This window comes from Bolinopsis microptera, chromosome 1 (genome assembly GCF_026151205.1).
Source record: "Bolinopsis microptera isolate Bmic1 chromosome 1, MBARI_Bmic_1.0, whole genome shotgun sequence".
Lineage (NCBI taxonomy): Eukaryota > Metazoa > Ctenophora > Tentaculata > Lobata > Bolinopsidae > Bolinopsis > Bolinopsis microptera.
Window position 1 is genome coordinate 20223760 of NC_087072.1, and position 16563 is coordinate 20240322.

At 38.6% G+C, this 16563-nt stretch overlaps 1 protein-coding gene across 1 annotated transcript; it reads right to left on the reverse strand.

The window, feature by feature from the left end:
• Positions 1 to 50: 50 nt before the first annotated feature.
• On the reverse strand, positions 51 to 9025 carry LOC134825771 (polycomb group RING finger protein 3-like). The gene is made up of 10 exons (XM_063837980.1): positions 8830 to 9025; positions 8566 to 8621; positions 8226 to 8383; positions 7942 to 8041; positions 7697 to 7793; positions 7339 to 7490; positions 6962 to 7052; positions 6717 to 6822; positions 765 to 851; positions 51 to 377 (listed from the first exon to the last, which is right to left on the reverse strand). The coding sequence occupies exons 1-10, from the start codon at positions 9000 to 9002 to the stop codon at positions 339 to 341; spliced, it is 1059 nt and encodes a 352-aa protein (XP_063694050.1). The 5' UTR covers positions 9003 to 9025; the 3' UTR covers positions 51 to 338.
• Positions 9026 to 16563: the final 7538 nt, after the last annotated feature.

Genomic DNA, 16563 nt, shown 5'->3' on the forward strand with positions numbered 1-16563 from the left:
AGAAAATGTTTTCCTAGAGAAAGATAGATCGAGACAGTCAAAATCTTAAATAAATAACCAATATTATCAGTAACAAAGATACATATGCACTAAGCAGAAAATCAACAAATCGAACTGAACATAATATGATATTACCAATATATGATTAAGAATTAGAAATAAATGTTGCGGGTAAAGAGAATCGGATGTAAAAAGCTATTGATAATTTCACGAATTGTCCCGCAAGGTGGCACAACAGTTCTCTATACTTTATACTCGTCCGGCTGGAGTTTTCAAGTCGTCAATCAGTTATGTCAGTATTAATACTTCATTTCTTCGAAGGTAGAATATAGTGATCATCATTTCTTTTTGTTGTAAAATAAGGTCATCGGGGCTTCCTGAGAAGAACCTATGAAGTTTGACAGACAGGAGCAGGGAAAAACAACAGTAACTAACAGTCAAAAATCCGATTAACCGATTCGTTGAAAATCGGGAATTAAGGCAAACCACTATTCAGAAATGTGCATTTTCAAAATGGGAAAGTAAATATAAGGATTGACTGTTTGTACATATAATTAATGTGGAAGTGGGGCATATTTTTTGACACGTGACAGCAATTATCCAATCATCATCCACTATTGACCAATCAAACACCATACTCAAAGCCACGTGTCAAAAAATATACTTTATCTCCCACCTGCCACCAAAATGCACATACATATAATACACTCTAATTCAAGTACTCAAAACAGATGCATCCAGCTTTAAAGGATAAAGGTACAAACCTTGCGTTTCCATGTTTCCAGCCAAACATTCTCCAATGTAACATCATTAGCGAGCGTCTTCTTGTTACAAGTCAACTCTATTTCGTCCTGATAAACAATATCTATTATTCACACAAACAAAGATATCATTGTTTGTTAAAACAATAACTTCAAATGGACCCATCTTTAATTTATCAAGTTATTGGTCGAGTTAAACACGTCTCATTACCCGAGGAGAATTTAAAGTCATTATCAAGCACGACACCCCGTGATATGATTATTAGGTCCGTTTATCTGCACCACGACTATTACACCTATCACTCGCGTGTTTAACCATTTTCGTTTAACCTAACCTATTGACCTATTGAGGTCAATAGACAAAGTAAGAGTAGTAGGTCAAATTTAAGAATTTGAATCGGTAATAAACCTTTTTATCTTTGCTTGATCTTCCGCGTAATTGAAACAAGTGGGGATCCAGACTCTACGGCGTAAGACTCTACGGCGGCGCCGTAAAAAAACAAGATTCTAGGGGGGCGTGAAAATCTCTAAAGCGTGAAAAAGCAGGACTCTACGGCGTGAAATATTATTTTCTCTATTTTCGATCAAAATAGATATAATTTTATTTTTAATTAGGATGTCCGTCGTCACAGGGAGTGTTCTTTCAAAGTCAGTTTTTACTCGTTAAAGTCCCGGACCCAAACAAGTGATGTTACATCCTTTTCTAAACTCAATTGTATGCTCATGTCATATCTGTAATTCAATTACTTCATGTTTGAAATTCCTCACCTGTATCTTTCTTTATCGTATTTCTATGAAATTGTACGGCCAATGGCCAATGCTAAGTAGTAGAGTTTCTCTTTATCGAGTTAGACGAGCGCCCGCTCTAAATAATCAGTTCAACATATTAATATTAAGTGCGCGCGCGATCTGATCTAGCTTAGCTTAGCTATATAGCTTAGCTAGTATATATAGTGCGCGTACATATATTTGCGCAGAGCATTCTATAATTTTACTGATGCGATTTCCAGATACATGTTTTCAGTAGATGAATCCATAAATTTGGAACATGGGCACATCGCAGTATTTGCCGTATTTGAATGCTAGGAAGGCTCAGTTCGGTTTTCTAAGATGGATATAGCCGTAAGCTAGGCCTAGGAGCCATCAAAAGTCGTATAAAATTACCCATGGAATGACCAGAAATGAACGAAAATGAACATTATTCTCAAAGTGCTCAGAATGGTTTAAAATGGGTCGGAAAGTGTTTACATTGGTCCTAGGACCACTCAAACCAAGTTTGGGAATCACTGTATGTCTAGAACCGATGTGAAGGTGGTTCCAATTTTGATTTTTGTAACCATTTTGGGAACATGGGGACATCGAAGTATTGGCTGTATTTAAGTGCTGGGAAGCCTCAATTCGGTTTTCTAAGATGGATATAGGTAAAAACTAGGCCTAAGAGCCATCAAAACTCAAATAACATTACCCAGGTTCATGGAATGAACGAAAATGAACAAAAATTAATATTGTCCTAAAAATGCTCAGAACGGTTTAAAATTGGTCGGAAAATGTTTATATTAGTCCTAGGACCACTCAAACCAAGTTTGCGAATCACTGCATGTCTAGAACCGATGTTACCAATGTTCCAAAATGTTCCAATTTTGGCACAATAATCCTCCTGAGAATCCAGATTTTTGGAACATGGGCACATCGAAGTATTGGTTGTATTTAAGTGCTGGGAAGCCTCAATTCGGTTTTCTAAGATGGATATAGGTAAAAACTAGGTCTAAGAGCCATCAAAAGTCAAATAACATTACCCAGGTTCATGGAATGAACGAAATCGTGTAAATCGTGTAAATGAACAAAAATGAAAATTTTCCTTAAAGCGCTCAGAATGGTAAGAAAATGGTGGCAAAGAGTCAATATTTTCGTCCAACAGAGTCTTAAAGTTGCATTCAGAATTATGTACAATTAGCACACGTACCTCCAAGAGAAGGCAGAAATTATTTTATTGGGCAACTATTTTGGTTTTAATAATCCCCCAATATATTGATATAAATTTTTGACATCATTAGCTGTATTTGTTCGTTGAGGGATGAAGGTTGCAGGTGAAAGGGTTGGTTGAGCGGCGCGAGGTAGGTTGCTGGTGAAGGGGTTGGTTGCGTTAGGTAGGCTGGTGGTGAATGAGTTGGTTGAGGGATGAAGGTTGCTGGTGAAGGGGTTGGTTGAGTGAGGTGGACTGCTGGTGCTTCTTTGAACTGGTAGATAAAGAGGTAGGCTCATCAATTTAGTGAAGGGATTCATTGTCGTTGTAGTTGTTGTGGTTAACAGAGAGGGAAAATGATTTGTATAACTTAATTATCTATTTATTCTCTTCTTATTCATTAACAAGCTTGCTAAGTTAATCCTATTGTTGATGACCTGATCTGATCTTACGCCTCTACATCCGATCACACCAAATAAGATCGGATAACCTTGCTACGCTCGGATCACCTTATTTTTTTTCTACCAGTTAGATTTTTTTCTACCAGTTAGATTTAGAATAGATTTTAAGATTGCCCTACTTGCCTACAAGTGTTTAAATAATATAGCTCCTCCTTACTTAAAAGAGTTGATATCTCCTAGGCAGCAAAGTTTAAAAAATGTACGTCTTGATAATGATTATTTTTACCTTAGTTTTCCGCCCTCTCCTAACTATGTAAACACAGAGAAAGCTTTTAGTCACTGTGCAGTTAAAGTATTTAATTCCTTGCCATACGACATAAGATCATCTGAGTCAGTTACATCTTTCAAGACCAAACTTGAAACATACTTCTTTTCTCTAGCATTTGATTGATTTTGCATTTACATAGGCAAAATGAACTTGTCATGTCTTATTTTCAATTAAACTAAGCTCAGTTAATGTAAGAGCCGCTTTAGAAAGCACTGGAGTTTATCTCCAGGATTAAATTATATCGAGTTATATGATTTAGCTATAACTCTATAAGGCGGTTTATAAATGTTGTATTTATTATTATTATTATTCAGATCACATCTTTATTTGCTTCCACACATCTATTACACGAAGTGATGTGATACAAATGAAACTGATGTGATATAAATATAGGGTGTACATTGTGTGACTGTCTGACTGTTTAGTGTTTATGGAATCACTGCATGCCCAGAACCGATACGAGGGGTGCAGAATACCGAACCATCTTAACAGTACAGTAAATGAATAGTCTGTTGATTGGCCTTATGACTCTTTCGTAAACTCTTTGGAATTGCTCAGAGCGGTTTAAAATTGGTCGGAAAGTGTTTGTATTGGTCCTAAGACCACTCGAATTGGAACATTTTGGAACATTGGTAACATCGGTTCTAGACATGCAGTCATTCCCAAACTTGGTTTGAGTGGTCCTAGGACCAATATAAACACTTACCGACCAATTTTAAACCGTTCTGAGAATTTTAAGGACATATATCCATTTTTGTTCATTTTCGTTCATTCCATGAACCTGGGTAATATTATTTGACTTTTGATGGCTCTTAGGCCTAGTTTTTACCTATATTCATCTTAGAAAAACGAATTGAGGCTTCCCAGCACTTAAATACAGCCAATACTTCGATGTGCCCATGTTCCAAAAATCTGGATTCTCAGGAGAATTATTGTGACAAAATTGGAACATTTTGGGACATTGGTAACATCGGTTCTAGACATGCAGTGATTCCCAAACTTGGTTTGAGTGGTCCTAGGCCCAATATAAACACTTTCCGACCAATTTTAAACCATTCTGAGCACTTTGAGAAGAATGTTCATTTTCGTTCATTTCTGGTCATTTCATGGGTAATTTTATACGACTTTGATGGCTCCTAGGCCTAGCTTACGGATATATCCATCTTAGAAAACCGAATTGAGGCTTCCCAGCACTTAAATACAGCCAATACTTCGATGTGCCCATGTTCCAAAAATCTGGATTCTCAGGAGAATTATTGTGACAAAATTGGAACATTTTGGAACATTGGTAACATCGGTTCTAGACATGCAGTGATTCCCAAACTTGGTTTGAGTGGTCCTAGGACTAATATAAACACTTTCCGACCAATTTTAAACCGTTCTGAGTATTTTTAGGACAATATTCATTTTTGTTCATTTTCGTTCATTCCATGAACCTGGGTAATGTTATTTGAGTTTTGATGGCTCTTAGGCCTAGTTTTTACCGATATCCATCTTAGAAAACCGAATTGAGGCTTCCCCGCACTTAAATACAGCCAATACTTCGACGTGCCCATGTTCCAAAAATCTGGATTCTCAGGAGGATTATTGTGCCAAAATTGGAACATTTTGGAACATTGGTAACATCGGTTCTAGACATGCAGTGATTCCCAAACTTGGTTTGAGTGGTCCTAGGACTAATATTAACACTTTCCGACCAATTTTAAACCGTTCTGAGCATTTTTAGGACAATATTCATTTTTGTTCATTTTCGTTCATTCCATGAACCTGGGTAATGTTATTTGAGTTTTGATGGTTCTTAGGCCTAGTTTTTACCTATATCCATCTTAAAAAACCGAATTGAGGCTTCCCAGCACTTAAATACAGCCAATACTTCGGTGTGCCCATGTTCCAAAAATCTGGATTCTCAGGAGGATTATTGTGACAAAATTGGAACATTTTGGAACATTTTGGAACATTGGTAACATCGGTTCTAGACATGCAGTGATTCCCAAACTTGGTTTGAGTGGTCCTAGGACTAATATTAACACTTTCCGACCAATTTTAAACCGTTCTGAGCATTTTTAGGACAATATTCATTTTTGTTCATTTTCGTTCATTCCATGAACCTGGGTAATGTTATTTGAGTTTTGATGGTTCTTAGGCCTAGTTTTTACCTTTATCCATCTTAAAAAACCGAATTGAGGCTTCCCAGCACTTAAATACAGCCAATACTTCGATGTGCCCATGTTCCAAAAATCTGGATTCTCAGGAGGATTATTGTGACAAAATTGGAACATTTTGGAACATTTTGGAACATTGGTAACATCGGTTCTAGACATGCAGTGATTCCCAAACTTGGTTTGAGTGGTCCTAGGACTAATATAAACACTTTCCGACCAATTTTAAACCGTTCTGAGCATTTTTAGGACAATATTCATTTTTGTTCATTTTCGTTCATTCCATGAACCTGGGTAATGTTATGCTACTTTCGATGGCCCCTAGACCTAGCTTGCAAATATATCCATCATTTACAATTATTTTTGGCACTATTTAGAGCTCATTAGGGCAAATAAATGCATGGCACACTTTTGGCACAATTTTGGCACATGTTCCAAAAATGTTCCAAAAATGTTCCAAAAATCTGGATTCATCAACTCCATGTTTTAAGAAGACCCTTTGCAGAGGGTCTATTCTCGGTTTTTGTGGCACTGCCCCATCTTGTAATTATTATCCTATTATAGAGCTATTGCCTACATTACTATTTATTCTACCTTATTCTCTATCTTATATTATTTGTTTACCTTTATAGGAACTACTCACTACAGACTAAACAACTCTGAAATGTCTGAGGGAAAGTGGGCCACAAAAGGGTCCAAGCTGCGCCAAAATTTTAGTTAAACCCTATAACGTTTTAAGATGGTTTACTCTCAGATTTAATATTATTGGTTTACCTTCACAGCAATTACTGTAATAATTATATTCCAAACACATGCCACAAATAGGGGCAAGTAATGGGGTCGTGCCACAAAGAAGACTAAGTGACATATTGTGGTGAGCGGTGATTGGAGATACTCCTCAATAACTGATAGACTGATGTGATGACCACACCTTTTTCAAGTAGCCATTGTGTCTATATCCCTAATCAGTAAACTGAGTGTAAAGGCCTTTGTTTCAGAGCACACGTAAAACCAGTCAGGTTTCGGTGAAAGTGGCTACCTTAATACAAGTGACAAACTTTGCGTCTGCTCTGAGACTAATTGAAATGACGTGTAAAAACTAACTGAAATTAGAGTCTTTTGTTTGATGTACTTCGTGAGATGCTCCACTTTGAGTTTCATGGAACAGCGGATGAATTTCATGGGCATCTGCGGAATTGATAGTTCCTTCCTGTGGATAGATTAATGTTTAAAAATTGGATAATATAAGTATCATTTTTAATTATTATTATAATTAAAATTTGATAATATAATTACTTCTTTTTATTATGATATAATTATTGAATATACAGACTATTTTGATGACTCACTTAACGGGCTCTATACAGAGAGACATTTTCAAATCGTTTGTATGGAACCACGTTCTACCATCATCCGGGGGAAACTTGGCTGGTTCTGAGTCTACAAATTGGGAGTGTTAATAAACATAAAGTCATTTTAGCACCTTTGAAATTTAGTAGTTAAACTCAGTGCTGCATTTACGAAACATAATGATTTAATCCATATTATAACATTGTTACACTAGGAACTTAATTAAAAGAGCTGAAAATTACTCAAGATAAATCACAAATCTCGAAAGGTTCGAAATCCCTCAACTATTTCGGATAACAATTTGTAAGCAAAAAAGTGTCGGTCAGAAAGGAAAAATATTCGAAGACTGGTACTAGGAAGTCTTGGTATTATTTACCTTGGGTATTAGGAGTTATGGGACGGGAGCTGTTACCATTGAGAGGCACTGACAATCCTCTGTTAGCGTAGAAATCATTCCGCCTCTTTATCTCACTCTCCATCAGCCCAGGTACCAGCTTGTTTATTACGTCTTGTAGTTTTGTGTCAGTCCTGAAACCACAAGTGGCTTGATGTTGTGATGTTAACACGTCATAACATTCAATTTAACAAAACTATAACACAAACATCAATAACATTGTGATTCATAATCTATAAATAAGATTATGTGTATTTGGAAGTCACAATTAACACCGTTCCCAAACTTGCGATCCTTCACTCCAGTCTAAAAACGTATTCTTAAAGGCAAGAGGAATTACCCGATATACTGCATGGGAGCTGTTTCGTGGATCAGGATTTTACACTGGGGACAGGTTTGTCTTGTCTGCAGGTGTTTTACTAAACACGATTTACAAACTGAAGAAAACAGGATTTTATATTATCATGTCTGTAAAAGGTGCCGCCTGTTTTTTTCAAGCGATACTAATTAAATTAATACTAATTGATCATGATAGATATAATATGAAAGACAGTCAAAAATGTAAATTTCTATAACGTGACTCACAAGAGTGCAGGCATTCTGTGACAGTGGTAGCATCCACAATGTAGCCGCTACATATACTGCAAACTATGTGCTCGTTCAACTCTTTCAACTTCATTGCAGCCTGAAATGTTTAAAATGTAAATAATCGACATACCAGGAATCTACCAGAATGCCACTCTGGCTTCATTCTCAAATATAATATCGATTATAGGTAAAAATACCAATCTATCAAGAGTTTGCATATGAAAAGGTTTGAAGTGTTAGAAAAATTCATCCTCAGAATCAATGGAATACTGCAGTGTTACCTCTTTTTTCACAACAGTAATCTTGATTTCAGATTTGCGGCGTTTAGGTGCAGGTTTTTCAGGAACAGCAAAAGATTCAGGACGAACAACCGCCTTAATGTCGCAAACCAAGCAATCATCGTCATCATCGTGTCCTTTCCATTCGACTGGTATTATTTCTGCAAGATATTGGATAAACTATATCATTTTATATACAACAAGAGATAGCTGTAATGTTGATTGTATAGTATAAATAGTAAATACAGCAATGTAATCAATAAAACAGTAACTTAAATGTGCCAATTTATGACTTGATAAGCTCTGTAGTGATCCCAGTTATAAGACAGATAATAAAACCAACCTTTTACTTTGTTGCTTGGTTCTGATATCTGGGACTGACAGTTGAAACATAAGTACCTGAGGGGTAGTCGTATTCACAATCTATTTATATTTTATCAATCTTCGGCGATGTCAGCTTAAAATAAATCCGCAAAGCCAGCACTCACTAGACTAATGCTCGATTATATTTTCAACATAGCCAGTATTCAGTAAGTTGGTAATTATTTAAATTAAACGAATTTAACAAGTTCATGTGTATCTACGCTCAATGAACTTGTTTTCTTACTTTGGATGAACATCAGTCCTGTCGTCCGAAATGTCAACACCGAACACCTCCTTAATCTGTGTCTCAAAGGTTTGACTGTGATAGGGCCGTCCTTTGTTGCGACGCTCGCCACAGATCCTACACAGTTTCTGAAGATTGTTGTAGTGCTCCGGCTGGTGCGTTGTCATTTTCATGCCATCAAATCTTTCTTAAGACTGGAGGTGCGTTATAAGATTTTATTAGGTTAGAAAGTCTTGAATTGTGTTAATATAGCATAACAATATATGATTATAGTTTAGAATTTGGTTAAGTCCTTAGTTTTTTGACATAAAAAATAATTTCAGTTTTCACTAGATCATAGGAATTATGTTATTATATTAGTCAAACACAATCACACAGAAATAAAAGAATAAAAAGAACTATATTCTACATGTTTCTCTATTAAAATTTAAAATTTAATCATGAATATTCGATTGTTACCATTTTATTAATCTAACTTATTTTCTGATTTAAAAACGAATTGACTGTTAGCAGCACTATCCCAACTTTTAAAAATAAAAATGTTTTAAAATTGGTCAAAAACTGACCACATCAAGGTATTAAAAATGAAAAATTAACAATTCTTTTGCAAGGACTAGGTATATGCTAATGAAAAAAGCTGCAGATCATATATTGATTAAAACATAGCAGTATAAATTAAAAACCTGGATTTTTGTATCAGAAAGTCTAGGATCCTTAATATCATTATATTTGTGGACATGCTAAACATTTTTGGACACTGGACATGCTAAACATTTGTGGACACTGGACATGCTAGACATTTGTGGACACTGGGCATGTTAGACATACTTATAACAATTTTAGTCACATTTCGTTTTCTACCGATTTTGTCAGAAGCCTGGTAGATTAAAGGGTAGGAAAAAAGGGTGTTCAATTTTCATGTCAGGGGGCATAATTTAAAAATCGTAGTGTTTTCCTAGAAGCACACAACCCTTCAATAACTAACGTAATTTTCTCTGAAATTGTTAAACAATTCTGATACGAATTATGTTAGTTATTAAAGGGTTGTGTGTGGGTAGTTACTTCTGGGCCACCCTGTATAATAATTAAAAGAATTGCTTAAATAGTATTACATTCATTAACGTTTTTATTCCGCTAATAAATAGCATACTAAGAAAAGGTTACTGTACGTTATTTCTTTTCTAAGTACATTTATTTTTGGTAACCAAATAATCAGCAACATTATACATAACAAACATTTTGTGATAGTAATACTCATTACTGGCAGGTTCAGTAGGAGGATTTCTCTTATAATATAATTTATGAGGATCAAAGAGTGGGTTAACAAAATCCTTGTAAAGAGGATAAGGCATAGCACAGTCTCCGGGAATATAATTATTTTTGTCTGAGATACGCTCATCAAGACGGTCACATCGTGAATGTTTAGGACAAAATCTACCCCCGTTATACTGTATGTAGTCCAAACTCAAATTCTCAGGTGAAATGACATCGTGACAGTGTACTCGACTTTTTGACGTTTTACGAGACCAAACATCATCCCTGTGAAGTTCCATAACATGAACTTCCTCGCCTGCTGAGTTGAGACAACTTGCCGTTTTTGTGATAAAACCACATTTTCCTTTTCTGAAACAGTTAGGGACTCCCGGATGTTGGAAATGGTACATGGTAGCCTCGTCAGTCATCTCACTTACAAACAGGGTTACATTTTCTTCATTTGAGGACAAGACATCGCTATGTTTTATCAATTTCAAAAGTTGAATGTATTCTTTGTTATCAGGATGGAAATCATTGTGGTTTGCAAACTTTTGGCATCGTTTGTATCGCGTCAATTCCCGTCCCCATTCATTAAGACACGAACACTTAGATTTACGATACATACTATACCTCATAGATTCCAAGCCGTTGAGTATTTTTCTTACATAATCTCTGTGAGCTCTAGTGAAGCCTCGCTTGCAACAAATGTCTTCTATCTGCTCAAGAATGCTACAAGGATCAATCTTAGGCAGCTCCCCATCAGCAAACTTTAAAATTATGTACACAATGAAATCAACAACATTATGAACACTTTCAACAAGTTTGTGTTGACTTATGTGGACCACATCTGTTGAATCTAGAAAAACCCACTCCCTCATCCAATCAAAATTTTTTCCCGATCCATGACTCAAAGTGCCGAAGACACAAAAGAGTCAAGGACAAGGGTTAGCGATTGAGGTTTTTTTTTGTATATGGTAGCTTTGCGACCGTGCGTGCGTGCGTGCCCTCGCCCCCAGTCTAGTTATCGCCCACGTGTCTGCCTGCGCAAAGTTATTTTGCGCGATCATCTGAATTAAACAATTGTTGGCGCGCGGTGCTGAAATGTTCAAGTACATTGTTAATTTTACCATGTACGCATCCCGATAGGGACTAATTGATAGCATTGTATTATTATTTTGAGTTAGTATTACTATTTTGCACAGATCCGTGTCAGGTTGCATAAACAATAAACATATAGTTACATAGAAATATACACGATTTTCAAATTCAATATCTAGAATTATATCAACTGGGCGGCGCTCGGCCTGTCACTTCGCCATATCTGCATGCTTATAAACAGCAAAGACTGGGGTCCCCAGGTGGTACTGGTATGGAATATGATAGAATACTTCATCCCGGATCGGGAAATTGAGCGGCCATCCACAAAAGAAAAGCGGCCGCATTTCTTGTTGAGATTGTATATTTGTTGTATATCCTGAAACATCGGATATTTAGTGGAATCAGCAACAGTGTGACACACAAACTTCATATCTTCCAGTGACTGAGATCCGAACTTTGTCATCAGGATTTCGACAACCTGGTGATACAATTGCGGTTGCCTAATTCTGCAGAGGGATAAGTTTACATTTTCTATCAGGTACCTACATGCAGAGCCATCAGCCAGCCCAGATTCCTTGTTATCGTTGTCCCCAACAAGTCTGATAACTATTTCCAACAAGATATTCAGCTGAGGATATGGAATGATCCGAAGAAGAACATCAATATCTAGACGACTAAAGTTGTTAACCTGAAGCTTAACGAATTCCTTGCCAAATTGTGGACCGTCATCATAAAACATGTTAGCAGCTATTTCCCTATGCTGATGATTATCAATAAACAAATCAATAAATGACCTGAATCGGTATCCCCATTCTTTATCATCTCCCCATATTCTAATCATGTATTTGCACTCCTCCAAAAGAAACATAGAGTCACTAAACTCCCATTCCTTCATTTGGAAATCAATTCGACCAGCGCTTTCATTGTAGTCTCTTAGATTACTAATACCATTTATTAACCCTTTTGACTGAATAAATCTTTTTATGTAGAGATATAGATGACATGCATCTCTCATCCAAGATATGTCAAATACCATGATCAGTTTATGAAGTTCTCTTAAATGCTGCTTCTCAATGAAATCAAACCATTTAGTATCTGAATCTAAATATGTCAAAAACAATACGACAGTTTCAGTGCTGAAATCCAGTAGATCTATCTCTGTTTGGTAGAGCTCATTGATCATTTCATCAAAGACTGGACTGTCTGTGACTAAAATGTCACGGCTGACTGTTAATGGATCTTGACCTTGCACTTTGATTATTATCAGATCCTCCATACTATACCTTGGGAGTGCAGTGGTGATAAAATTAGCATATTATAGATGTTAATAAAATTTATGAAGTTACGGCAGCAGAATAAACACTAAAATTCAGTTATGTATCAATTGCAATTCTTCTGAAAATAAGAAATTATTCCCTTTTAATAATAATGGAAAACATTTCAGTTTGATCGACTAAGCTGACAGATTATTGATTAATTAAGTCATTCAAGTTAATTACATTTGTTGCACATATACATGTACATAGAGGCCATAGTACGATGAGTACTGTATAAGATTCCGGTAGGAATAATTTGATATGCGATATCAGGACATGAGGACAGGGCCTACAAGCTTGGTTTTGGATTAAAAGGTGCTAGGACAATTTACAATCTTCTAGCAAGACCCCTTTCAATATACAGACTGGCTAGTTTGGATATTCTCGGCTCAAAGTTGTTACAGTTAAACCACTATTTACCGCAGATTTGGGAGAAAGGAAGCATCTGCGAACCGCGGTAAATCAGGTTTTGAACTGTTCAACATTTATGATAGTAGATAAAAGTAGATATTTAGAGGATCAATTAAAATGATCTCAAGCAACAAAGATCAAGCGCAGTAAAATCGATAATTTTGCATGATTGTAGTCAGCAACTATAGACTAAAATGTAATAAAGACAATGGGAATTAGTATGGATTAGTTGATTGACGATGTCAACCCTTCAAGATCGTTGCTCTGTGAAGGGATCTACAAAGGGTTCTACAAAGGAATCTACAAAGGGATCTACAAAGGGATCTACGAAGAGATCTACAAAGGGACTCACAAAGGGATCCACGAAGAGATCTACAAAGGGATCCACAAAAGGATCTACGAAGAGATCTACAAAGGGACTCACAAAGGGATCCACGAAGAGATCTACAAAGGGATCTACAAAGGGATCTACGAAAAGATCTACAAAGGGATCCACAAAGGGATTTACGAAGCAATCTAAGAAGGGATTTAAGAAGGAATATAAGAATGGATTTACAATGGGATTTGCGAAGGGTCTATGCATCTTCAATGCGAAGCAAGAATGATAGTTTGTGCAGTACGTCGAAGCGGCGAAGTCCTCCAAATGGATTAGTTGATCAACCTTCCCTGTGAGAACGAGGATAAGATTTGCAATGTTGAAACAACTCTTATTACTCTACGAGGCCAGGGTAACGAGGAAAGAAGGTGGACACCAAACACAAGATCCATCTATCAGAAGAACACCTGCGAACTGCGGTTAATAAGGGTTTAAACTTTTCAAAATTTCTGATAGTAGATAAAAGTAAATATTTAGAGGACTAATGAAAATGATCTCAAGCAACAAAGATCAAGCGCAGTAAAATCGATAAAGTACAGGGTGGACCAAAAGTCAGTACCCATACGTTGGCCTTAATAGCTCAGTCACTGAGTGCCCAATTGAAATAATTCTTTCTGGTATGACTTACTACCACCACTGGTTCGAGGAATTTGTCAAATCGAAAAATATTCGTGTTCATTAAAAAAAATAAAGGTTCATTTTCGCATTTATTTGATAGTTTGGATAGTCGGATCAATCCAAATTTTATTGAATTGTGTTATTCCACCTGTTGTTGATAGGACTATTGGTGTAAATGTTAGTAAAACAAATTTTTTAGGAAAACAAATTTTTAATACATTAATTTACACTCAAAAATGTACAAAATATACACAATTTTTACCTTGCAACACTGGTTCTGCGCGCAGCTGATCGAACAAGTTTGGTTTGCATTTACTAACTACAGTATACAATGTACATGAAAAGATAACTTACTGAATTGTTTAATACTAAATACATATTAATTCAGATGTTGTTCAATGAGTTAACCACAAAGATGTTCAAATTATGTAGGAAGGTAAAGGACACAATTGCTAATAATGCTTCTTTGTTCCCGCTGACTACAATTACAATGAACATTTTGCGGAGTTTCTCCAGATGGCTTTTATCGGAGTGCGTGTTATTTACTAAGTTATGCACAAGCCAGGCCAACATTTTGTTTTTGTGTCAGCTGCGCTACCAGGTTGCACAGTATGATAAACACTAAAAAATTATACACTATATACAAATTTGCTAATACATAATATCAGAGTCCAATCTAGCTGCAAACGTCAGACACCACAGTTCAGCCGCTAAGTACCGTTTAAGTGAACACCGAGACACAATTACAGTCACTGCCACCTATAGCGTTATGTCAAGGGTCTGATTAACGGTCTGATTAACGGCCAAGAATAAACGTACATGCGCGCTTTAGAAACCCGCACTTTAGAAACCCGCGCAAATGTTGAAGTAGTGAGTAGCTGCAGCGCGCTTATAATATATATTACGTATAGCGTTCCATGTTCTACTAACTACTTTGACACAGTGGCGTAACGAAAGGCCCTGCTGACCCCGCTGTGCAGGGGGGGGCGCCGTCTTAGGGGGGCGCCAAATCGTCGTTTGAATGTGGGACAATTTCGAAAACTTAACTAAAGTACTAGCAAAACTGCGCGTTTTGCTCTAGATACACACTTTTTTAGAGATTTTACCGGCGTATTCTTTAAAGGGGGGGGGGTGTCATGTCCGTCTATGTCCGCCTATGTCCTGTCCTTTTTGGATTCTATGAGACAACGGACGTGTTTTTTGGGACATTGGCGGACACGGACGGACATTGGCGGACTCGGACGGACATTGGCGGACTCGGACGGACATTGGCGGACCCGGACGGACATTGGCGGACTTGGACGGACATTGGTGGACATTGGCGGACATTGGTGGACATTAGCGGACAAACATTTTTAGGACTGAAGAGTACTGAAGAGTACTGAAGAGTACTGAGGAAGATGCCTGAGGAGGATGACTGAGAGGGAGGAGAAGGATCTGGAAGACCCAGGAGGAGGAGGAGGAGGAGGACCCAGAAGGAGGACCTAGGAGGAGGAGGAGAACTGAGGAGGATAACTGAGGAGGAGGAGGACTCAGGAGGAGGACTGAGGAGGACTGAGAAGGAGGAGGACTGAGGAGGATGGCTGAGGAGGATGGCTGAGGAGGAGGACCCAGGAAAAGGCCCCAGGAGGAAGAGGAGGACTGGGGAGGAGGACAACTGTTGAGGACTGATGAGGAGGACTGAGGACGAGGAGGAGGAGTAGGAGGAGGACTGAGGAGGGGAGGAGGAAGAGGACTGGGGAGGATCAGGAGGACCCAGGAGGAGGAGGAGGAGGAGGAGGACCCAGGAGGAGGAGGAGGACTGAGGAGGACTGAGGAGGACTGAGGAGGAGGACTGACGATGACTGAGAAGGAGGAGGACTGAGGAGTACTGAGGAGGATGGCTGAGGAGGATGGCTGGGGAGGATGGCTGAGGAGGATGACTGAGGAGGATGACTGAGAGGGAGGAGGAGGAGGACTCAGGAGGAGGACTCAGGAGGAAGAGGAGGAGGAGGACTCAGGAGGAGGACTTAGGAGAAATGAGAAGGAGGACTGAGGAGAACTGAGAAGGAGGAGGAGGACTGAATAGGAGGAGGAGAAGGAGGGGGACTGGGAGAGGACTGGGGAGGAGGAGGACTGATGAGAAGGATGAGGAGGAGGACCCAGGAGGAGGACGACTGAGGACCGAGGAGGATGAAGAGGAAGAGGAGGACCCAGGAGGAGGAGGACTGAGGAGGACTGAGGAGGATGGCTGAGGAGGATGACTGAGAGGGAAGAGGAGGAGGAGGAGGAGGACTCAGGAGGAGGAGGAGGAGGACTGAGGAGGACTGAGGAGGACTGAGAAGGAGGAGGAGGACTGAATAGGAGGAGGAGGAGGGGGACTGGGGGAGGACTGAGGAGGAGGACTCAGGAGGAAGAGGAGGAGGAGGACTCAGGAGGAGGACTGAGGAGGACTGAGAAGGAGGAGGACTGAGGAGAATGGCTGAGGAGGATGGCTGAGGAGGAGGACCCAGGAAAAGGCCCCAGGAGGAGGAGGAGGACTGGGGAGGAGGACAACTGTTGAGGACTGATGAGGAGGACTGAGGACGAGGAAGAGGAGTAGGAGGAGGACTGAGGAGGGGAGGAGGAAGAGGACTGGGGAGGATCAGGAAGACCCAGGAGGACCCAGGAGGAGGAGGAGGA

What these genes read in the sequence shown, in the direction of transcription:
- LOC134825771 (XM_063837980.1), bottom strand. Translation starts at nt 9,002, where the DNA reads ATGAAAATGACAACGCACCAGCCGGAGCACTACAACAATCTTCAGAAA. An exon ending in AGGACTGATGTTCATCCAAA is followed by an intron (nt 8,622 to 8,829) that starts GTAAGAAAACAA and finishes ACTACCCCTCAG; the next exon opens with GTACTTATGTTTCAACTGTC. An exon ending in ACCAAGCAACAAAGTAAAAG is followed by an intron (nt 8,384 to 8,565) that starts GTTGGTTTTATT and finishes AATATCTTGCAG; the next exon opens with AAATAATACCAGTCGAATGG.